Source organism: Lacerta agilis, chromosome 15, assembly GCF_009819535.1.
Source record: "Lacerta agilis isolate rLacAgi1 chromosome 15, rLacAgi1.pri, whole genome shotgun sequence".
Lineage (NCBI taxonomy): Eukaryota > Metazoa > Chordata > Lepidosauria > Squamata > Lacertidae > Lacerta > Lacerta agilis.
Genome location: NC_046326.1, coordinates 11,222,944 through 11,247,217, shown reverse-complemented (window position 1 = coordinate 11,247,217; position 24,274 = coordinate 11,222,944). Strand labels below are relative to the sequence as shown.

The 24,274-nt window shown below is 45.9% G+C and overlaps 1 protein-coding gene across 3 annotated transcripts in view; it reads right to left on the bottom strand.

Moving 5' to 3' along the window:
• The window catches only part of ROBO4 (roundabout guidance receptor 4), a 93,893-nt gene that overhangs the window by 11,385 nt on the left and 58,234 nt on the right, over nucleotides 1-24,274 (bottom strand). For all 3 annotated transcript variants that reach the window (XM_033171790.1, XM_033171789.1, XM_033171791.1), the window contains exons 16-18: nucleotides 23,615-23,759; nucleotides 15,895-16,134; nucleotides 5,080-5,486 (exon numbers count right to left, since the gene is read on the bottom strand). In XM_033171790.1, the coding sequence (XP_033027681.1) occupies nucleotides 5,080-5,486; nucleotides 15,895-16,134; nucleotides 23,615-23,759 (792 nt within the window). The remainder of the gene's footprint in view (nucleotides 1-5,079; nucleotides 5,487-15,894; nucleotides 16,135-23,614; nucleotides 23,760-24,274) is intronic.

The following is a 24,274-nucleotide window of genomic DNA, read 5'->3' as shown; positions in this document are numbered from 1 at the left end:
ATAAAAGTAATATTTCATTTCCTCAGGTCATGTGTCCCCCTGTTAAACTGGCATTGTGGAGGAGGTTGTCCCATATAATCGACCGGGGGGGGGGGAGGATTCTCCTTAATGGAAAAAATAAAGGTAAAGGTAAAGGTAAAGGTAAAGGGACCCCTGACCATCAGGTCCAGTCGTGTCCGACTCTGGGGTTGCGGCGCTCATCTCGCTCTATAGGCCAAAGGAGCCGGCGTTTGTCCACAGACAGCTTCCGGGTCATGTGGCCAGCATGACAAAGCCGCTTCTGGCGAACCAGAGCAGCGCACGGAAACGCCGTTTACCTTCCCGCTGGAGCGGTCCCTATTTATCTACTTGCACTTTGACGCGCTTTCGAACTGCTAGGTGGGCAGGAGCTGGGACCAAGCAACGGGAGCTCACCCCGTGGCAGGGATTCGAACTGCCGACCTTCTGATCAGCAAGCCCTAGACTCTGTGGTTTAACCCACAGCGCCACCTGGGTCCCTGTAAGGTAAAGGTACCCCTGACCATTAGGTCCAGTCACGGACGACTCTGGGGTTGCAGCGCTCATCTCGCTCTATAGGCCGAGGGAGCCAGTGTTTGTCTGCAGACAGCCTCCGGGTCATGTGGCCAGCATGACTAAGCCGCTTCTGGAGAACCAGAGCACTTGAGTCTGCTGCCCGGGCGCTTTCTTATCTGTAAACGGGACTCAGATAGAGGAGTCTTTCAAATAGAGGGCTGCCGTTTTCCCATCCTCAGGATGTTATTTTTCACGGGGAAAGCACTGCATGAAGCTACTTGCTAGGCATGCATGCATTTTCCTTTTTCACTGTCCCTGCTCCCTGATCCTGGCATTCAGAAATCTAGCAGGCAGCGCTTTTTTTGAACCACTTATTTCCATGCCAACAAATATACGGTCTTGCTGGTTTGCTCACTTGGGTAGTAGAGCATGTTGCTGAAAAGGCCAAGGTCACGGGTTTGATCCCTGAATGGGTGCACATTCCTACATTGCTGGGGGGGGGGGTTTGGACTAGATGATCCATGGGGTCCCTTCCAAATCGCACATTACATCTTTCTTTTAAAACTTATTTATACATCTATAGATTTCATCAGTTGGGTTCTACCAGAAAAAGATGTTCCCAAGACAAAGTCTAAATCAGATTTCAGACACAAGGAGGATAAAGCTGGGAACCCGATTCCCCTACTAGCCATCTAAGCGGCATATTCCAGGGTCTGTTGCATGCTTGCCAGCTGCAAATACTCCTCTCTGTGTGTTGGTTTGCTGAACTAAGGGTTGGCCTAGCCAGGTCACCCATCAGTGAATCCCCCAGCAGCCTCCCTGGTCTCATTCCACTGCACTTAACTGAACCGCACAAAAGTGTATTAAAGTGTATTGTGTACTAACCTCTTTAACAAGGAGCAGGTGCACATTTTGGCTATATTAAGTCTGCTGTAAAAGGCACACACACACACACACACACACAGCAACCAGGCAGCAAAACCTTAGCAAAGATATAAAAATAGGTGTAAAAGAGGAACTTGCACAAACTGTTTCCAACAAATGATCTAGTCCTGGTGGTTGCTCATTCAACTAAATTTTACTCAGAGTTGTTGTTCAGTTGTTCATTCATGTCCGACTCTTCGTGACCCCATGGACCAGAGCACGCCAGGCACCCCTATCCTCCACTGCCTCCCGCAGTTTGGCCAAACTCATGCCAGTCGCTTCGAGAACACTGTCCAACCATCTCATCCTCTATCGTCCCCTTCTCCTTGTGCCCTCCCACAAAAATGAATAGCTCTAACTTAGTAGTGTTATAAAATAGAAAATTCTTTCCAGTAGCACCTTAGAGACCAACTGAGTTTGTTCTTGGTATGAGCTTTCGTGTGCATGCACACTTCTTCAGATACTTAGTAGTGTTATGAGAATTATAAGGTGTAAGATATAAAATAAATGTTCATAAATGTACCAGGCAAACACATACATGTACAGTGGTACCTCGGGTTGTAAACACTTCAGGTTACAGACTCCGCTAACCTGGAAGTAGTACCTCGTGTTAAGAACTTTACCTCAGGGTGAGAACAGAAATTGTGCGGCGGCCGCGTAGTGGCAGCAGGAGGCCCCATTAGCCAAAGTGGTACCTCAGGTTAAGAACGGTTGCAGGTTAACAACGGACCTCCGGAACGAATTAAGTTCGTAACCAGAGGTACCACTGTGTCCTAAAGCCAGTTCAGTGAGCTCAAATATTGTCTCTGTGCTCACAAATCCTGCCTTAAGGGCACATTTGGGTATGGATAGGGTGAGCCTGTGACCTGGACTCAGGAATTAAGTATTTATCATCACAAAAGAATAGGCTCTCCAGGTAAACCCATCAATAGGTTTCCTGCCAGGGACAGGATTTTGCTGTAGACCTCCCCTTCTGTGATGCATGTATGATGTATTGGGGGGGGGGAGTCTTGAGGTACAGGATGGCAATTTCAAAAGTCTATATAAGAGCTTTGCACACCTTTGTTCTGTGTCTCTCCTGCCTCCTGCATGTGGTTGTGACCACCCTGTTGCAACAGTTAATAAAGATCAGGCATACTAGCTGCTTTGCTTCTCAATATTCTCTGGTTGGCCTCTGTTATTTTCTCCTACCGATAGAGAACCTACAAAAGGACTCTATATGGGCTCTTGGGGAAAGGAGCAGGGTTTTTTTTTTCTTATAACAGTAGTGTTATTTAATTTCCAGGGATCTGCTCTGAGTAAAATTTAGCTGAATACCGCCCTTGTTGTTCTTCGCCCTGCCCTTATTTTGATTGGCAGTCCCCACTTCTGTGGAATTAAACACCTGATGCCATGATAAGAGCAGGATTTGGGGGGTAAGCAGTGGGGGTATTTCAGAAACCCCTGAACACCAAACAGAACCCTCCCCAAATTAGGAGGGCTGGAGTGTTTCCCCCCCATAATGAGGCACAATTAATATCCTTTTAAAAAGCATTTGTCCTCCTCTGCAGATCCATTTTGCTCTGTGTTTCAATCTGCATCCCTAAACTACAGCACAATCCTTTGCATATCTACTCAGAAGTAAGTCCTCCTGAGTTCAGTGAGATTTACTTACAGGTAGGTAGGATTGCAGCCTTTGCTCTGTGTTCCCCTCATCCCCCCCCCAAAAAATTATCTTTATGTCCAGATAAATTAAGAATCAAATAAAACTGAATACATATAATCAGTAGAACTAATACATGATTATACTCCATAAAACGGATGCTATCCACCAAATACTTTATGGCCTCTAGCCCTCATATTTTGCTTTAGCTTTTATATTCACATCAGAGCAGCTGGAGAAGGAGGAAGCCGAAACATTTTGCTATAAAAAAATTAATTTGTTTTCTTAGTCCTTGGACTAAATATATGTTTTTAGTGATTAACTGCACCCTACCAGGATCCAGAACTAACTTGTCTAAAATGCTGTAAAGAGTGTTAAAAATAGTTTCTCCCTCTGTGTGTGAGTGTGCATACATTTGGGGATCTTATATATATATAAGCTGAGAGACACTCACACCTATTCCTATCTTGTCATAACCTCACTTTCTGTTTTACAGTGATCCCAATAATTCCTATATCACTTATTACTCCAAAATGCAATAAAAATGGACCACTCTTCAATAAAGCTTTCTCTCCCTGTCTGCCTTAATTATATTTTTTTAACAAGCTGCCATTTTGCTAAAACCTGCTCTCCTCCGATTTGATTCCTATATTGCTTATCCGCTTGTGAATTCATTTTTATTTTGTTGCTGGACTTGGCTGGTGCCGGACGCATTGGGCACCTTTTATGGAAAGGCAGTGCCTGAAAACAACAAACAAATAAATAAACAGAAGGGCACCAGTTATTTGCTACAAGCTCTGCTCAAGGAAGGGAAGCAGCGGTGTGCAGACAGTGGAATAGGGAGAGACTAGGCTAGTCTCCTAAATGTTGCCTGTAAATTAGAGTATTAAAATATTAAAGCCTGTCACCTCCTTCCCAAAGTCTTGGAAGTTTCTGCCTGGCTTAGGGAGGGAGGCACAGCCCCACATCGCCCTTGCAAGCCTCTGGCCCTAACTGTTCCCCTATGAGGTATCAAATTTACTGCTTGTAATGTATTAAGAGAGAATATTATGAAAATGGTATATAGATGGTATTTAACACCAGTGAAATTAGCTAAGATGTATCATGGAATGAGCAATGAATGTTGGAAATGTAAAAAAGTAGAAGGTACTTTCTATCACATGTGGTGGACATGCCCAAGGGTTAAGGACTTCTGGGAGAAAATCTACAATGAACTTTAAAAAGTGATGAAAATCACCTTTACTAAGAAACCAGAGGCCTTCCTGTTGGGCATGACCAACCATGAGATACCCAGGAAAGACAGAGTGTTTTTTATGTATGCCACAACAGCTGCTAGAATTTTGATTGCAAAAAAATGGAAAGGTGAAGAGCTTCCGACAGTAGAAGATTGGCAGATGAAGTTAATGGACTTTATGGAACTCGCAGAGCTGACCGCGAAACTCCGAGACCAGAGGGAGGAGAAGGTGCAAGAAGAGTGGAAGAAATTTAAAGAATATTTAAAACAACGTGAAAAATTGGACATTTGAAGTGAAATCAGTGAATATAATAGGCTTTAGTTATACAATGTTAGGTTAAAATAGTATAGAAGAAGTTAAGATTGTGTTTTAATTTTCTATGTAAAATATTATGGTTAGTAATAAGCTGATAGAGATAAGATAAGATGTTATTTGATTTTGAATAAGGATAATGGTGAATGAATGTTAAAATAGTTACAAAGTTACTAAAGTAAACTCGAACTGAACGCAGATGAGAGAACGGAGGAAGTCCCCAAGTAAGATTTGAAACAAGATTTAAATAATAATTAATTGGTGTGTTTTAGTGTTCCGGTGGTGTTAGGTACGTATTCGTATTGTATTTATATTTGTATTTGGGTTTTTTTTGTGTAGTTTGTATGTTGTTATTTGTGATATTGTGTGGAAATACCAATAAATTCTTTATAAAAAAATAATAATAATAACAGTTCCCCTATTAACATTTTCACTGGGAAGGGATGCTGTTACCTGTCAATGCCTTGTCAATATCCCTCTGGGTCAACCCAAAGCAGAAGCTGTCCACCGCCACAGCCAGAGCTTGGGCAAAACTGGCGTCAACAAGGAAGGAGCCGTCGGTGGAGCTGACCAGGCTGCAGCGGGTGCTGGTGCCGTTGTCCTCCGAGACGGATCCCCACCCGTTGAGCAGGGAGCCCCCCAGCGAGGCGTCATCCTCACTCAGGCTGGACGAGGGGGTCCAGCAGAAACTGCGGAAGAACTTTGTGGAACGGCAGCCACCTTCCTCTTCCATGTTGGGGTCGTCGTCGTCCATGGCACTGTTCTCTGGCAGCTCGGAGGCCAGCGGACCACAGATGTAGCCATAGGTATGAGGTGGGGAGAAGACCCGCGGAGGAGCAGAAACGCCGTCGCTCTGTTGCCTTAGGAGAAAGGCAATAAAAGTAGGCAATTAATACCATGTCCAGCAAGGAGAAATGAGCAACATTCGTTCAGCAACATCAGTAGATGTGCGGCGTTGAATGCATTTCTTAAACAGTACAAGAACTGGAACACAAAAGAGTCCTTTGAAATTCACACTTCTCCGAATTTTGCTGTGCAGACCTCCAGTCAAGTAAGGTCTATAAAAATGTATACGTTGAAATACTGTGAGCCTAAAAATTCACATGTCAGTGGAAATGGCTCCCTGTCTATGGAATGCTCTCCCCAGGGAAGTTTGCCTGGCACCTTCATTTTTGCCAGGCAAAAACATTCCTTTTTAACCAGGCCTTTGTTTATTGACATCCAACACCCTTTTAGAATGTGGCTCTTTTGGGTTTTTTTATTGGGTTATTGGTTTTGGTTTGATTTTATATGTTGTGGTCTTGTTTGGGGACTGCCCTGAGACCTCTGAGTACAGGGCGGTGTATAAATTGAATTAATAATAATAATAATAATAATAATAACAATAATAATAATACACAAAAATGCACTACATTAGGGGAAACTTCTTTGCACAAAATGCATATATTAGGCAAAGTTGCAAACAAACATGCCAAATTACAGTAATGCGCACCAAAAAATTGTGGTGCATTTGCATCTGGGAATGTGAGAACTAAACTGAAGATTGGAAAAGTGAGAAACGTAGAGAAGCAAAAGGTGATAGATTGGCCCATCCCTGCTAAGAGGGCTGGTGGTCTCTCATTCCCTGGAGGACTTTCAAGCTGAGGTCAAATAGCCATTGGTTGGGGACGCTCTAGCACTGGACTGCCTGCCTCTTGAGGGAGGTTGGACTGGGCCTGTCCACCTCTATGGTTCAAGGATGCTATGAGCCATCTCTGATATAGACTTTAAAAAGCCCCAAATGTTTTAGGCTCTGGGAACTGGCGATCCACTGTGGCCTTAGGTCTCATTTCATGCAGTCTCATTTCAGCAATAGGGTGTGAAATATACTCGGAGTCAAGTGTGAATTTCATGCTCTTTATTCAGCTCATAGTAGTGAGGAATGCAGTTCCCCCAAAACGTTTGCTTTATATACACTATTTACACAATGGGCCCCACGTGATTGGCTAATTCCGGGATACTCCTGTATGCCAATCGGAGTGCGGATTCACTTCCACCTGGAGCTGGATTGGGTGGCTCCTGCGGACCAATCAGACTGCTGCAATCTCAATCCTATTGTTCTGGGACCAATCAGACTGCTGCAATCTCAATCCTATTGTTCTGGGACCAGTCAGACTGCTGCAATCTCAATCCTATTGTTCTAGGACCAATCAGACTGCTGCATTTTGGATCCTATTCAACTCAGTACATAACAGGGTGGGGGAGAGAGAGAGAGAGAGAGAGAGAGAGAGAGAGAGAGAGAGAGAGGTAAACGGAGAGAGGGAGAGGGGAGCTATACAGTCCTGTAACGCTGCAAACTCTGCCACTTTTGGTTCTGGTTCTGCCTTCCACCACTCGCCATCAGTTGCGACCCCAAATGGACATCTCCCATGGCTCAACAGCCCCTTCCTAACCCTTTCAGGATGCTCCAACCCCTTCATCATTTTGGCCACCGTTTCCTTGGCACATTTCTATGGGGCATCCCGTCCTGTCAGCAGCCTCCCACCCAAGAAATGACCAAACTGAGGTCTTCTTAAGCTTTGGCAGTGCTGCAACATCCAGAATTCTCCAAGTGTTACCCGTGTCCATCTGCCTGCATTATTTGTTTAAGTGCCCTTCCTTTTTTTCTTTTTTGCTATACCCGCACAAAATCCCTGACGGAGGCAAATTGCCCATGCTGGAGGTCTGCCAAGGATCTCTTTGGTATTTGGGATGAAATGGAATGATGCTGCTCATCTTTTAAAGAGCATTGTGGGGGGGGGGGGAGCTGAAACTGCCATCGATGCCTGAGACAGACAGCCAGAAAAGGAAACCAGCAATCCAGAGGTTTTGATTTAATTAGCAACTTGTTCATGCGACTCTTCATTTCAGGGATACATGGTCCCACTTAAATTACAAGGTAAATCTCAGCAAAGAAGGCGAGTGCTATTCCAGGCACGGGCCTGTTTCTGTCAACTCCAACCCAACCACTGGCACATTGCTCAGCTTTTCTGTTCTTCGGTCTATTGCATTCCGCAGTTGCCCTGTTTACGCTTGCGATGAATTCTCCTGCATTTGCGATGGGCGCATCAGTTGTTTTCGGTTTCTGGCTGGTTCCAATCTGAAAGTTCAGTTCTCAACATTTCCACGTCAGTTTGTGATTTATTTATTTTTAAGTCTTCATGAAAAATCACCAGCAATTTCACCTCATATACACATTTTTGCAAAGCAGTCCCCCCCCACCACCACATAGAATACATTTCTATGGCTAGCTTGTTTAGGTCCATGCATTTCTATAAACATCACCAGTGAATTAAGTTACTTCCATTACCTGTGAATTAAATTACTGGCCTCGGCCCAAGATACCTGAAGGAGCGTCTTCACCCCCATCATTCAGCCCGGACTCTGAGGTCCAGTGCCGAGGGTCTTCTGGCGGTTCCCTCCCTGAAAGAAGTGAGGTTACAGGGAACCAGACAGAGGGCCTTCTCGGTGGTGGCATCCACCCTGTTGGATGCCCTCCCATCAGATGTCAAGGAAATAAGCAACTATCTGAGATTTAGAAGACATCTGAAGGCAGCCTTGTTTAGGGAAGTTTTTAATGTTTGATGCTTTATCGTGTTTTCAATATTCTGTTGGGAGGTGACTAGAGTGGCAGGGGAGGCCTGGCCATATCGGTGGGGTATAAGTAATAAATTATTATTATTATTATTATTATTATTATTATTATTATTAAATGTGAACTAAATGCCCATTCCTATATAACAAACACACCGAACCTCAACAGGACACTTAGATAATTTTAGACTCTGCACTTAAATAGTCTTATTGGGAGGGGAGGGCTCTTGGGGGTGGGGGAACCTCCTCCCCACAGGCTTAATGAAGCCCACAAGGACACCTCCTGTGGCCTGCAAGACCATTTTGGCCTTTACGGTGTGGATGGTCATGTGAACAACTTTGCTCACTTCAAAACGTGGAAAGCCAGTCTTGGCTTGGCTGCTGTTAAGTTATCACGCAGAGAGCTTCACTGTTAAGGGACTGCCCTGCTCATTCCGCTGAGTGCAGCCCTGGAAGTCTGCCCCAAAGTCCTGCCCTCAAGGCACAACTGCACAGCCCTGAAAGCTGCCAACAGTCCGCTCTACTAATGCCTCTCAAAAATCCCAGCTGAAAGCGGATTTGTCAGCTGTTGATGGAGGGTTTTATTGCCAGCTTGCCGGTGGATCCTGGTGACATTCCAGAGGAACATTCATGTGGCTACGGTGCTCAACCCTTTAGATATGACTTGTGTATAGATGTATGTGTGCGTAACTGCAGGTTTCTTGTCCCTCCATAACCACAGTGCCATTCCGAGCCTTTCCCAAGGGGCTGGAAAACATTTTGCAGTCAGCCCTGAATGCAACTGACTTAGCATCAAAAGCTGTGGTCAGGCCACATCCTGCCCTAAGGCCCAGAGGGCTCGGAGACAGCAGCCTAGCATGAAAAGGAGGGAGAGGCAAATTGCTCTGTGAAACCCACCACATATTAAGGCATGCTGGGTTGGGGCTCCTCTTTAGAATGAAGGGGATCAGCAGGATAGGGCAGAGGGACCCAAAGGCAGCTGATCCTGCCTCCACCAGTTCTTGGAGTCCTGAAATGAACAGCATGAAAAGCCCCATGAGATTGGGGAGTTATCATGCAGAGAGCCTAACTGCAAGTTAGCAATCGTCTCATGGGTCCCCCCCCCCCCAGAATAAATATCAGGTGCTGTGTTAGAGAAGAGGGAGGAGTATCTCATTGGGAGCAATGGGAGATTATTTCTGAATGCTAATTTCCATGGCAAGGAGGATTTTTAACCAAGATGTCAGCCGGGGAGGTGTAGAGGTTTGGAGCTTTTAGAGTTAACAAGCTCAACCAGGTCGTCCCACCCACGAGGGGAAAAGCGTCACTGGAAGACGCTGTGTAATGTGTAATGTGATACTTGTTGCTGTATCTGTTTTTCTTCTTTCGTTTTTTTGCCGGAGAAAGGAGAACGCAAAATGTCGAGCGTATCTCCCGGAATGGAGATTTATGCCTTGTAAATAAAAGCTTCTAGATTAGGAAAGAAGCTGTCGTCTGTCATTGCTGGTATGCTGGCATGCACACACACCGCTGCGCGAGGTAAGAGAAGATAACTCTGCTGATGGCACAGGAGGAGCAAGCGAAAAACGTACAGCAGGTACGTGCGCAGAGGAAGCTTGCCAGGCTCCATTGTGTGCTAAGTTGGTATGAAGCCTTTCCAACAATCAAAAAACGCTTCAGGAGGGAAGCCTTGAGCTAGTGCTGTGCTGATTCCCACACACCCCATTATTATTTTTTTAAAGGGGAGAATGGAACATCTCCATTTCTCTTTCCCCCTTCCACCCACTGTTTTTCTCCCTTCCTTAGGGTTCCCACATTATCGCAATAAAACAGAGCAGCCCCTTATTTCCTTCCCTGCCCTCTCCCCTGGCTCCCTCCCCTCCCTCTGTTCTCATTCCCTGTTTGTTGTTGTCGCTGCTGCATTTTCATTTCTGATGTTCAGTCGGGAGCATGTTCTGGAGTGCCCGGGCTCACATGCTCAGATAAGGGATAAATGAGTATCAATGTGTCACTTGGCTCTGAGATTAACGACTGTTATGGTGCAGAGGTTTCCCTCTCTGCATTGTGCCTCCCAATTTCTTCTAGTTGTGGTGTTATCCAACCAAGCAAAAATACCCAGGAAGGGGCAGAACAGGACTAGGAAAAGGGGTGTGTGGCCTGGGGGGGGGGAGAGGAGTCCTGAGGGTCAGATAGAGAGGTCTGGGCTTCAGACCTGAGGTTCTCCACCATAGTTCAACAGCAGAAAATATGCTGTGCACATAGACGGTCTCAGGTTCAACATCCTGCTTGAGAGTCTCAGAGAGCAGACTGGGCAAGACTCTGGAGATGTGCTCCCAGTTAGAGAAGCCAGGCAATGGAGATGGGGACAAAGATTTGACCATGTACAGTGGTACCTCGGGTTACATACGCTTCAGGTTACATACTCCGCTAACCCAGAAATAACGCTTCAGGTTAAGAACTTTGCTTCAGGATAAGAACAGAAATTGTGCTCTGGCGGTGCAGTGGCAGCAGGAGGTCCCATTAGCTAAAGTGGTGCTTCAGGTTAAGAACAGTTTCAGGTTAAGAACGGACCTCCGGAACGAATTAAGTACGTAACCAGAGGCACCACTGTATAAGGCAACTTCTTATGCTTTGTATTAAGTAGTGGGTGGACATAGCAGACGACACAGTGATTCTCCAAGCAGCTCTCTTTATTCTCAGGCTGGAACAGAACTGGACTGAAGGGCTCAGCCAGCCTGCTTATATAGTACTCAGTAACATGAAACAGTAACAACTCTCTCTAGCTACCCCAATCCGTGAACGGCACTCTCAATCCTTCAATATCAATAACAATTTATTCGACCGTCAGTCAGAACACAATCATCCATACAAATTTTAAAACCTGAGACAACTCAGAGGGGTTTACACTAGAACATACACTAAAAGTAAATTATACATAAAAACCCATATCGATACTATCGATTTTGACCTTACGCTGTTTAAGGGTCAAAAAAAGAAATTTGGCCACCTCAAAAGTTGTGGTGCCAGTAAAATTATTCACCAAAAACGAAACCTGACATTCTCCATCTACCAGGCTAAGGTGGCCTAAGAGTGGAGCTATCAGTTTCTGTCTAAGGGCAACATAAAATGGACAGGTCAGGAGAATGTGTTCGGTTGATTCAACCTTTCCCAAGGCACAGGGACAGACTCTCAGAGCATATGGGACTCCCTTATATCTTCCCAACAAGACCGCTGTTTCCAGGACGTTTAACTCAATCCTTCATTTGCATGTTGTGGACCTGAGTGAGAACTGCAGCCATGGTGGGCAGAGTGAAACTATATACACAACACCCCTAGTGGCCTAGGGTGAGAACTTCAATACATAACACTTTGCACTGCAACAACAACTCTCCGTCATACAAGGGAAGCACAGTGTATACCCGATTCCCCGCCCCTGAAGAGGAGATGTGGCTTGGAGCAGGGAGGCCAGGCAGCTGGCAAGGAAGACCGGCTGAGGCTTGTTAAACACGTCTTAAGCTGGCAGGCAGTCGTCCCGCCTAGGCTCCAAATGGAGCTGTAATTATCTGAGTGGGATCAATGAGCTTCCCGTAAAATCAGCAACTCCATGTCCCAGCCCCAATTACAAAAGTGTAAGGAGTCGGTCTTGTGGGGCGAGCCGTCCCCAAACTGCAGAGGCAGCAGTTACAGCGCATTAGCTAATTGCAGCCAGCGAGGCTTCGGCTGCCAGAAGGATGGGGCTGGAGGCTTCCTGTTAAGTGCAGTTCCCACAAGACCAGGGTGGGGAAAGGGGCCGCATGCCCAGGAGGTCTTCAACCCACCCCGAGGCAAGGGAGAGAGCAGAGCCAGCTTGGGCTGCGTGACACAGACCTTCACGTTGTGAACCAAAGACATCAAAGCAAATCAGGGAGCACAAGCGGCTCGTGCATCCATCATATCCGGATGTTGTGCCAAGCAGTGCAATGGGGTAGTAACCCTGCACAGGGCCAGCCCACCTCTGTAGAACTTGGGGAGAGAATTTCTTAGGGGGTTGTACCAAGTGCAGTAGCCACTGTGGGCACGCAAAGTTACTTCCTGTGAATGCTGAATACCCAGGTATTTGGTTAAATTGCAAACTTCAATTATTTGGTTTGTCTTATATTGGAACTATTGATTTGCTGTTATTTCCTGGACTTGTTTTTTTTATTATTTTAAAGGATTTTGTATTTTTGTCTACTCCCATATAACCTTATTGCTTTGTTCCATTGTTGCCCACTCTGGGATAAAAAATGCTCAATGAAGAGTGGGTTAAAAATACTTCATATGAATAACAATAAATAAAGATACATTTTTGTGTTTTTGGTCTCCCATCATCAAAGGATGGATGAAATGGGCAATGGATTTTGCCCTAAGAAAGCATTTATCTGCCCAACTAATTTATGGCAAAGTTCTTTAAGGCTTTGCCATGAATTGGATATTCAAATTACTCCCCCGCCTCCTCCAGATACTGTTCCAAAGAGGAACTTGTGCACATCCCATGCAGAGAAATGCACAACTCTCTTCCATGTCAGAAGAACATTTGTGCATTGTGGAACTGAGATTTTGTCCTTTGCAGAAAAGCACATGTAGCATACATGAACCACTCATGCAACATCTTTACATCTTTTCAGGGAATGTGCAGGGGGGGCACCTCCCTGGGGCTATTAGGCTTGGCTGGGAGACAGAACAGAAACCAACACAGAAGCTGGTTGAAACAAATCAGGACACAGAGCTAAAACAGCATATTTGTGCAAATAATCCAAGCACTGTGGTTTCAATTGGGGTTTCAGATACACTGTGCTTTCTTTGAAGGGAGGAGGAGAGAGGAAGAGAACGAAGAAAAGCAGCAAACCCACCCCTGAACTTTTCTTCCAATTTTGCTGCTCTTCTAAAATCACCCTCCCCCCCCCCCCCCCCGGTTTCAGGTTCCATTTTTGCCCTCCTTGCCACCCTAAAAGTTCAGGATTTCAAATTTTCAGGCCCTAGAGCTGTTCTCAAACTTTTTTCTCTGGGCCACACTTCCAGAATAAAAATATGCTCATGTCACACTGATTTTTGTTATTATTATCGATAAGAAATACATTGGAAAACAAAAATAAACAACTTCTAGCAATGCTTGATTTATAACATAGAACAGAAGTACTTTATAATCTGATCATGGGACCTCTGGAAAGTATAACGCAATGCAACTACATAAGTACACAAATCATTCCCATACACTTGATGCTCTTGCTCTCGTTTTGAAAAGGTATTTATCCATATTCTGCAATATATACTGGAATGTTTAAATGTTTCTTTGAATTTCCTTGAGCCTTCCCATCACAATAGCCATCCTCTCCCGCCACAACAATGTTGCATGCCATAGCCACACACTTTGAGAACCATTGCCCTGGAGAGATCACCGGAGACTGTCTGTATAATTTTTGCCTTACTTAAAATATGCAAACAAATTGTAAGTGGAGACAAACAGCAGGTGCTGCTACAAGGCAGAATATACCCAAGCAAGCAATTGGACCAACTCCTCAGGATTGCACCCCTCGTTTCAGCTGCCTCTGGGTAACACTCTCATCTCTTTCTCTTTCACATTCCAACTGCAAAACTGTGAACTGCAACTTCTTACGTACATAACACACCCACCCTCTTCCCTTAGCGGCAGGTTTGTCACCTTCTCTGAGCTCTGCTGGGTGTCTCATTCAAAAACAGAGAGCTATCCCCTAACTATCAGGGACCATCTCCAAACCATTAGCTCCCATTCTGGTCTATTAACGCTGGTTAATCCATGTAGTGGATTTCACTACATGCAGTGAGAGATTTCACTTTCTTGGGTTCCATGATCACTGCAGATGGTGACAGCAGTCACGAAATTAGAAGACACCTGCTTCTTGGGAGAAAAGCAATGACAAACCTAGACAGCATCTTAAAAAGCAAAGACATCACCTTGCCGATAAAGGTCCGTATAGTTAAAGCTATGGTTTTCCCAGTAGTAATGTACGGAAGTGAGAGCTAGACCATCAAGAAGGCTGATCGCCGAAGAATTGATGCTTTTGAATTATGGTGCTGGAGGAGACTCTTGAGAGTCCCATGGACTGCAAGAAGATCAAACCTATCCATTCTCAAAGAAATCAGCCCTGAGTGCTCACTAGAAGGACAGATCCTGAAGTTGAGGCTCCAGTACTTTGGCCACCTCATGAGAAGAGAAGACTCCCTAGAAAAGACCCAGATGTTGGGAAAGATGGAAGGCACAAGGAGAAGGGGACGACAGAGGATGAGATGGTTGGACAGTGTTCTCGAAGCAACTGGCATGAGTTTGGCCAAACTGCGAGAGGCAGTGAAGGATAGGCGTGCCTGGCGTGCTCTGGTCCATGGGGTCACGAAGAGTCAGACACGACTGAACGACTGAACAACAACAACAAATCCATGTAACCAATGATAGCCAAAGTCACCACTGCACCATCATTGCCATCATTCTTGTGCTCTGTTTGTGTCCTTCCCAAAGATTTCTGGCTGAGCACTGTGGGAGACAGACTGCTGGATTAGACTGACCTTTGCTCTGATCCAGAACAGAAAAACTGGCTTAATTGGACATTAGAGCAGGCAAGTTATACATCCCGAAATCTGATTATGGACATACTATTTCAAAGTGGAGCAGAGAGGTCAACTCTTTAACAGCTCAAGCAGCTAATGTAAGTAAAGGAATAAGCCTTTCAAAGTTATTAGCACACAGAGGACCAACAAACAAGAACTATTAACCTTAAAATTGCACCACTAGGCAATAGCATATAGTAATAACATAGCTTTCCTTCTGTTTCCAGTGTTCAGGCTCTGAGTGTCGTTGCTCGGTGCTCAGTTTAGCTTCTTGAAAACCACAAGATAATGCACAAGATTGTAATCGGAAACAATGTTCCTCATAACATGCTTACCATGTTCTCGCCATTCCCTCTATTTCCGATGTTCAGGGTGTGAGTGCTGTTGCTTAGGTAGCCAAAATGGCAGCACCCGCACACGGGAAAAAGGGGTCAGCAGTCAGAGGAATCATGAAGTTTGCAGAAGTACAAAAGGAATTTTGAAGGGGAGGGTCTTGGGTGGGGTCTCTCGAAAACAGCCCAATGAGGAGGCCACTAAACACTAGCAGGATACTGGAGCAGGAGATGGAAAACCAAATGGAAAAATGGAGTGGAGTCTCTTGCAACATGGCTATCCTGTAGTTCTTTCTAAGAATCCACAGTGCTTCCTGGAGATCAACTCCATCACGTTCACAATAGCTTGGCAGAGTAGCCCGAAGGAAGGGACTGAGAATTAAGAGACAATGACTTACCAAAGGTCAGTGGATTCATCATGCCTGTGGGGGGGGGATTGACACCTTAGTCAATACATTACATTACACTGCATTGGTCAGGGACAATGAGGTCAAGGGAAGGAGCCAACGCTTCCTGTCATCAACTGGCAGACTTGGAAATAAATCCCACAGAAAGCAAGCTTTTGAGTATGTGTGATGAGGACCAGGTTGTTAATTTACCTCTTTTGGGTATTCAGAGGGATGCCTGTGTCTCTTGCAACAACTAATGTCAGGGTAGGAGGAGAGAGGAGAGAACGACCTAGGAACAGAGCCACCATCTACATTGTCCTTGAGATGCTACATTGTGTGGACTGCACTGCTCTTACCTTTGATGCTCTGCCTCCTCGCTGAGCTCTAGGTATTCAGCCACCTCCTCAGGGGTCAGAACCGTCTCCCCATCATCATTGAGAGATACAGAGATCGAGGCTGCAGAAAGACGGCTGTAAGGCAGAGTGGGGAAGGTATGGCTTTCTCCCAGGGACTCACTGGTTGCCGGCAGGGAATCTTTGTCTTGCTGCTGAAGGACCAAGTCCACGGGAGGATCCAGGTAGCAAGTGCAGGTACACCTGTTCAAGTAAAAATAAGGTTCAAGTAAAAACAAGGATCAAAGGTGGAGTTGCAGGCACTGCTGCCCCATGCACAGGGTTTCGGCTGATCACCGAGTCTTGCCAAGTCCCTTGCAAAGAGCTCCACATGATAGTTGGGTCTCATGGAACATGTTGCAATGGGCTTTGCAGGACCCAGCGACCAGCTGATTGCCAGGTGTTGTGAAGCTCTTTGCAAAGCATTCTGCAAGACTATGTGGGCACTTGACATCATTGTGATGTCAGACAACTGGCAGGTGGGCAGCTTGACCCCTGAGGTGTGTAGAGGATAACAATTTGACCCACCGGTCAGATCCAGGTCCTACACCTGGGCAACACTGACGGAAGCCCGAAACATTTGCAGGCAAGTGCTGCCCACCTGCCCGCATCCCAGTACAGCAGTCTAGATTATGGCTGTTTGCAGTTTGCCCAGCATGCAAAGGCAGGCTATGACCGGGGAGCTCACTCCTCCTTGGCACAGCTCCAGGTTTCTAAGTGACTCTCCGGGTCGTGTCCATCTCTCACACCTCTGCCAGGATGTTGGAGTGGTTTCAATAAATGAACTGAGCCCATTTCCGTGCAGAGCGCTCCTCCATCACTTACAGAACAATTCCTCAGCCCCGCTCCTACACCACCCCCACCTCTGCTCAGCTAGTGACAGCACTCACGTCTTGCATGTAAATGGATGGAGTCTGCCACCTGCCACCTGCGGTTTGGGTCTACTTTCTCCCACTTTGACAAGGTGTGAGACAGGAGGAGGCAGTGAACAGGGGGAGGCAGGAGGAAATTGCTCAGCCTCTGTACGATGTTCCGAGCTACCGGTTGCAAAGGGGTGAACTTGCACGCACCTGCACGCCGCTACCACAAATAGGGATGCTAGGAGCACGGGGAATCTGTCACACTCCCCCCCCCCGCCCAGTTTCTCTTGGATTCTCCTTTTTCCAATCTTAAATTCAGTTTTTCACATTTTTTACACCAGTTTGCATTAGAAAAAAAAGTCCTCATGAAAATTCATCAGCATTTTGACAATGAGGGGGCTGAAGACACCTCAGCCCTATAGAGTTGACGCCTATAAATTGGCCACTGTGGGAATAGGATGCTGGACTAGATAGGCCTTTGGTCTGATCCAGCAACCTGGCCGATATGTTGTGAGACATAGTTTATTTAAACATATAGACAGTTTGAGCAACATGTACTGTTTTCCCATCTTATATTTAGGTCAACAGTAGCAGAGGATTCCTGCAGAAGGCAACTCAACTGTACAGTATCCATGTCTCTGCCATTCCTCTTAAAGCTGCTGGCTTCCTCCCTTTGATTTCTGCTTCTACACACATCTGCCCCTTCCCTGTCTCGTGAGAAGGAAAAAGAATGAGTCATCTCTACCCTTCATTACACCTTCTTGAGCCACCTTTGCTCCCACTGTCACATCACCTGAATATTCCAGGCTTTCAACAATCTTTCAGTGGGTGTTTTGAGATCTGGATTCAGGGCAACCCACATTGACAGCTAGGGGCGAGGGAGAAATTTAACCCAATGGTGAATCTATCAACTTCACATTTTTCCAAAACATTTTCACAAACCGAAACGCAGCCACCCTCCAAAATTCACACCTATGTGAATTTTGCAATGCAATTGCCCAAACAATGTTTGCAGAAATGCAGATACTAGAGGAAAGCATGCATAACAATGAAAATGACACGCATAAGTGCCTTATATTAGAGGAAAATACATACACATTAGTCAAAACTGCATACAAAAAAAGTGTTTATCAGGATAAATTTACACTAAAATGCAGGTAGATTTCCATGATAATTTTTTTAAAAAATTGCTGCAGAAATGTAGAAAACTGATTTTGAGACTGAGAAAATGAAAACCTGAGAGAAGCAAAATATGCAGCTCCTTCCATCCCCACTGACAGTTCTACATACAAGTAGAGTGGCCGCCAGGACCATATAACACCGGTCCTGAGAGATCTGCATTGGCTCCCAGTATGTTTCCGAGCACAATTCAAAGTTTTGGTGCTGACCTTTAAAGCCCTAAATGGCCTCAGCCCAGTATACCTGAAGGAGTGTCTCCATCCCCATCATTCAGCCCGGACACTGAGATTCAGTGCCGAGGGCCTTCTGGCGGTTCCCTCTCTGCAAGAAGTGATGTTACAGGGAACCAGGCAGAGGGCCTTCTCGGTAGTGGCGCCCGCCCTGTGGAACGCCCTCCCATCAGATCTCAAGGGAATAAGCAGCTATCCTATTTTTAAAAGACATCTGAAGGCAGCCCTGTTTAGGGAAGTTTTTAATATTTAATGCTGTATTGTTTTTAACACTCGATTGGGAGCCGCCCAGAGTGGCTGGGGAAACTCAGCCAGATGGGCGGGGTATAAATAATAAGTTGTTGTTGTTGTTGTTGTTGTTGTTACAGAACTCTCATTTAAAACCCATAATATCATCATATGTTTCTAACACTCCACCAACTGGGGCGGGGGTGGACCTGAATAATGCATGTTAACATTAAATACTAGTGCTAGAAAGCCCTACTACACATTAGATAGATGTCGCTGGATGAGGGAGACTCTTGGGAACTGATGTGATGCCCTCTAGAGGTTGCTGGACTCCCATTGACCCAGACTGTATTGAAAGCTGGCCCATTAAGGCAGATGGGGCCAACTTTGCACTTGATTCCTCCAAGTCCTCCTGCTTTCTTACTTATAACTGGCCCTGGCTGTCAGCCTCCTCCTGCTCCTTTGTCTCAATGTGACCCTTGCAGAACTCAGCAGGGAGCAGGATGGAGACAGGTGTGAGCTCTGCTTGTGGTTGCCTTGACTTTCTGTTGGCTACCGTACCAGTCCTAAAAGGGAACCTGCCACCACCGCCTAGCCTGCTTGGTCAATGATCAGGGGTGATGGGAGCTGGAATCCAACCACACATGGAAGACACCATGTTGGCTACCCCTTGGAGTAGATACTCAACCATTTTGGACTAGATAAACCAATGGTCTGATTTAACGTAAGGTGGCTTAATATGCTACTAAGAGTACATTCTGATAAAGGCGAGAGTCATCAAGGAGGGTTATTCATGAGAGTATTTCAAACCTCAGTGCCTCTTTGTCAAGGTCAGCGGCACTCTGCCAAAAGGTGCCTCCCTCTCGTTGACCAGTCATTGGCTCTTTATTCAATTCAACATCTATCTGTTCATTCATTCACACTCATTTTCTCTTCCCTCAGAGCCAGCTACAAGACTTTCAGCTCTGGAAGTCAGAGCACAAAGCTTGGGGGGGGGTGCAAGAGGCTGTGGCCTGTTTTAAATGCTTTTTTTTTATAAAGGAAGAAGATTAACCAATGCTAAATCTGCTTTGGTAGTACTTGCATTAAGTAGTCCATTTGTATGCTATTGGCATACCAACAGTTCTTTGCAGAAGTTCTTAATCTCCCCGCAACTCCCAGCAGCAGAACTCTGGCCAACTGTGTTTCCCCTTTGTACGACAAAGGCTGTCCTCTTAGGAGCCATTTAAGGACTCCTCTAAAGCCATTAAGTTGCTCTTTGTTTCATTACGAGAACATCTGAATTAACTGAGCAGCAAGGGAAATGTAGTTACATGCATACATTTCCAACAGGTGGGTTAAAAAACAAACTTGACTCTGTTGTAAGGGGCAATTCACTTCGAGCAAAGGCTGGATAACCTTAGGCTGGAATGTCTGACTGTCAGGGCTCTCATCAGGTCACAGCCCTGGCCAGGTCTGCTTTGAGTCCTCCTTGAGTGCTTTTGCCTGGCTGCATTGAATTAGACTAATACCTTCTGCTTGCCTGATGTGGGTATGGGGTATGTGGATATAGATGCCTTTGAATGTTCACGTGCTTGAGAATGTAACCAATCGTACCAAGGTAAGACTTGCATCTGCTGCTCCACCCACTTTTCTCTCTGGCTGTGCCCACCACTGTCATGTGGAGCCCAGAAGGTTATCCACAAAGGAATGTAGTCCTTAGGCTGAACAAAATAGGACGTCCCTATTTTCATTTGGGAAATGTTGGAAGATATGGAATAGGATGTCCCTATTTTTATTGGAGAAACGTTGGTGGGTATGGAACAGGCTGTCCCTATTTCACTGGATAAATGTTGGGGGGTATGGAATAGGATGTGCCTATTTTCATTGTCCCTATTTTCATCAGCCCTGAGTGCTCACTGGAAGGGCAGATCCTGAAGTTGAGACTCCAGTACTTTGGCCACCTCAAGGGAAAAGAAGACTCCCTGGAAAAGACCCTGATGTTGGGAAAGATGGAGGGCACAAGGAGAAGGGGACGACAGAGGATGAGATGGTTGGACAGTGTTCTCGAAGCAACTGGCATGAGTTTGGCCAAAGTGTGGGAGGCAGTGGAGGATAGGGGTGCCTGGTGTGCTCTGGTCCATTGGGTCACGAAGAGTCGGACATGACTGAACGACTGAACAACAACAACAATTTTCATTGGGGAAATGTTGGGGGGGTATGGAACAGGCTGTCCCTATTTCACTGGAGAAATATTGCAGGATATAGAATAGGATGTCCCTTTTTCATTTGGGAAATGTTGGAAGAGATGGAATAGGATGTCCCTATTTTTATTGGAGAAACATTGGCGGGTATGGAACAGGATGTCCCTATTTCACTGGAGAAATATTGCAGGATATAGAATAGGATGTCCCTATATTGTTGGGGAAATGTTGGAGGATATGGAATGGGATGTCTCTATTTTTACTGGAGAAACGTTGGGGGGTATGGAACAGGATGGCCCCATTTCATTGGAGAAATATTACAGGATATAGAATAGGACGTCCCTTTTTCATTGGGGAAATTTTGGGAGGGTATGGAATAGGGTGCCCCTATTTTCATTTCAGAAACGTTGGAGGGTATGAAAAATGTTCCCTACCCTGAGTTAAATAAAGAACCAATGCAGATGCCAACCATGTGCACTAGCATCTCGTTCTTAACCAGCTACAGAAAACATGGCCTAGAAGCAGAAATATTTTCCTCAGCCCCTGATGGCTAAATAGTCAAGGATCAACACTAAGGAAGCTAGGAAGCTGCAGACCATTGGTCCCTCAACCTCAGTATTACCTACACTGGCTGGCAGCTACTTTCCATGGTTTCAGGAAATGGGGAAATGGGCAAGGTTTCCCAGCCCTGTCTGAAGGCTGCCATTATGGTCCTCCCATCACTAGGAGGAAAAGCATCTATCCTTGAGCATGTGGCACATGCCAGTAGTGATATGAGGCAGAGCGGGAAACGTATTTGCAGCCTCTTCTCTCCTGCAAAACCTGCCCCGATCTCCTCTGCAACCAAATGTATTTCCAATAGAGCAGCCAATTATGGTGTAATTGCCCATAAATTTAGAATGACACCGATATTAGTTCATGCGCAGATCCAAGGACAACGTTTTCTCTTCATAAATGTGGGATTCAGCGGGCAGCGAAAAGGACAGAGTCAGCTGATATTGCCCTAATGGATTGATTTACGTTCCTGGAATGATAATTGTCCATTTACTTAAATAGCTGGGCACTTGTTCAGAGAGGCCCGCTCTATTAAGTGGAAAACTCTCTCTTCCAGCAAAGCATGGATTCTCAGCATGATTTGTAGCTTTTTAAGTGCCAAGTAGGTAGAAAGTATGGTTGGAATTCATTCCCACCAGAACCACCAGCAAAGATGATCCATCATACCAGCGCCTGAGGACAGTATGCAAAAGCAGGTAGGCTCCCCTTCTCAGTGCTGGGGGGGGGGGCGCACTGGGAAATTTATCTGAAGCACCTGGTGGCACTGGAAGATGAGTCAGCATGAAGAGGATCTTGATACAGCTGCAATGCACTACCCATCAAAAGATGCACAGATACAGGAAGGAATTCCTGGAGCCAGGCAGACCTGCCCAGCCTCCATCGCTACAGGGAGTTGTGTGAGTCACAGTCTTGTGAGCTCAGGACATAACTGTACTTGCTAATTGTACCGCTTGCTAGCATATATTTGGTTTTTCTTTATTCAGTTACAGGTAGAGAAACCCCCCTTTTTATCAGGACCTTAGTGCACAAGATGGGAAGTTTAGGCTCCTCCCCCTTATGTTACAGGTAGGGTTTTTTTTGGGGGGGAAGCTCCCATGAGTGCCAATGGGAACTTTGTCTTTTTTTTTCCTGGACTGAACTGCAGCACAGATAGTCTCTATGGGGGGCTGCTACAAGGAAGGATTAAAAATCCCCTCTTTGCTTTCTGTGGACTTGATAAAATCAACTCCCCCCCCACACACACACCTGCAATTACAGAAAGAGAAAAGCACTGGTGGGCATAGCTGTCAAGTTTCGGATTTGAAAATAAGGGATCAGCAGTACCACTTATCCCGGGGACAGTCACATGTCAGTGGTGGGCGGAGCCAGAAGCAAAAGTGGGCGGAGCAGCAATGTAAACTCCAAGGGGCTCGGGCTCAGAGCAGAGCAAAGAGGAGGGCAGCCAGCAAAGAGGAGGGCAGCCATGTGCTCCGCGCAATGGAGCCCCATCGTCTTCTTGCCTGATCCCATCGAAACAGGACAGGAAGCAGCAGCTGCTCAAAGGCAGCCAGGCTCCGCCCGCCAGCTAACCCTATTGGCTGGCTGAGGGGCTTGGCGGCAACAGATAGGGGCTGATGCAGGGGGAGGAATACACCCCCCTGTAAGCACGGGAAACAGCTCCCACTTGTTTTGAGGGCTGAGGCTTTTCTCTCCAAGTAGGCGAGGTCTTCTCACCCAGTCCCTGGCCAGCAGGGGAGGAGCTGCTTCCATTAAAAACGGGAAATTTAAGGGAAATAAAAAATAAGGGAGAGCAGTGGGAAACTGCTTAAAATAAGGGAAAATCCTGGGGAAAACAGGATACTTGACAGCACTGCTGGTGGGATTGCAAGTAATGCAAATGGCACCGTGTGAACTTAGGATCTCAAACATCAAGTTCTGGGCTCCCAACAAAACATTGTGCAAGTAGCCAGGGCTGCATAGACACCCCCTCTCTTGGGGTATCAGGGGAATAGCAGTCTCCTAACAACTCCCAGCATCCTTAACAGACTACAGTTCCCAGGATTCTTTGGGGGGGGAGCCATGAGTTTTTAAGGTGGCATGATACTGCTCTAAATGTATAATGCAGATGGGGCCTTAGCAGTGGGTTTATTCTGCTTTAGGTTGTTCTACGGTGCTTCTCCAATGCTACCACATTGTTGCTGCCAGGGGCAAGTTTAAAAAAATAATAATTAACCAGAGCACTTGTGGTACAAAAGTGGGCTTCAGCAAGAAGTTACTGGATATGCACTGATTGGAAGTGAAGCCTTGTGGCCTCCTCAAAACCTCTGCAGGCACCAACAGCATCAAAAGCAGAATCGCATGCAGCGACCCCAAGCGCACCAAGAGCGCAAATAATCGTGTATGCAAAATGAAAAGGATGTCTGGAAGGACTCTATGATAAATCCCAAAGGCATTTCAGACCCACTCTTACACTGGCTGGGCGCTGTGATCTTGGGGAGCTTGAAAACCCGGAGGGACGGGAGGAGGAGGAGGCAACAAACCGGCACCGTTCTGCAAGGCGCTGCATTTTGAGAACTTCGGGGAGCTGTATGTTTTCAGCACCTTTTTCATCTCCCCTGTGGAGGAACGCAAGGAAAAGAAACCGTTAGTCATTTGTGACTCAGCCCAAAAAACCCCACAACAGTTTTCAGAGCAGGCAAGTGGAAACCATGATATTTTCGCTTCTTCAGCTGAACTGCCCACCAACATGCAAATTAAAATCCACCCCACCCCCGGACATTATTATTATTATTATTATTATTATTATTATTATTATTATTATTATTATTTCACCACCACACCTAATACGAACCATGACAATTCCCCGTTTCATGTTTTAAATTAGCACAATTCTCATGGGTTAGGGCAGGGGTGGGTAGTTTTCAGGCTTTTGGGATCTACTTAGCTTTTTAGTAGAACCTCAAGATTTACCAACCAAAACCAAGCTCAAAAGACATACTATTAGAATAAAAGAAATGGGTTCCTCTGAGCCTAGGAACTGGCAATAAATCTAGGTCCACCAGATTTATTGCAAACTGGTACCAATGGAGCCATCCCAGCCCTCATTTGAGCAGAAGTGTGCACTCGGCAT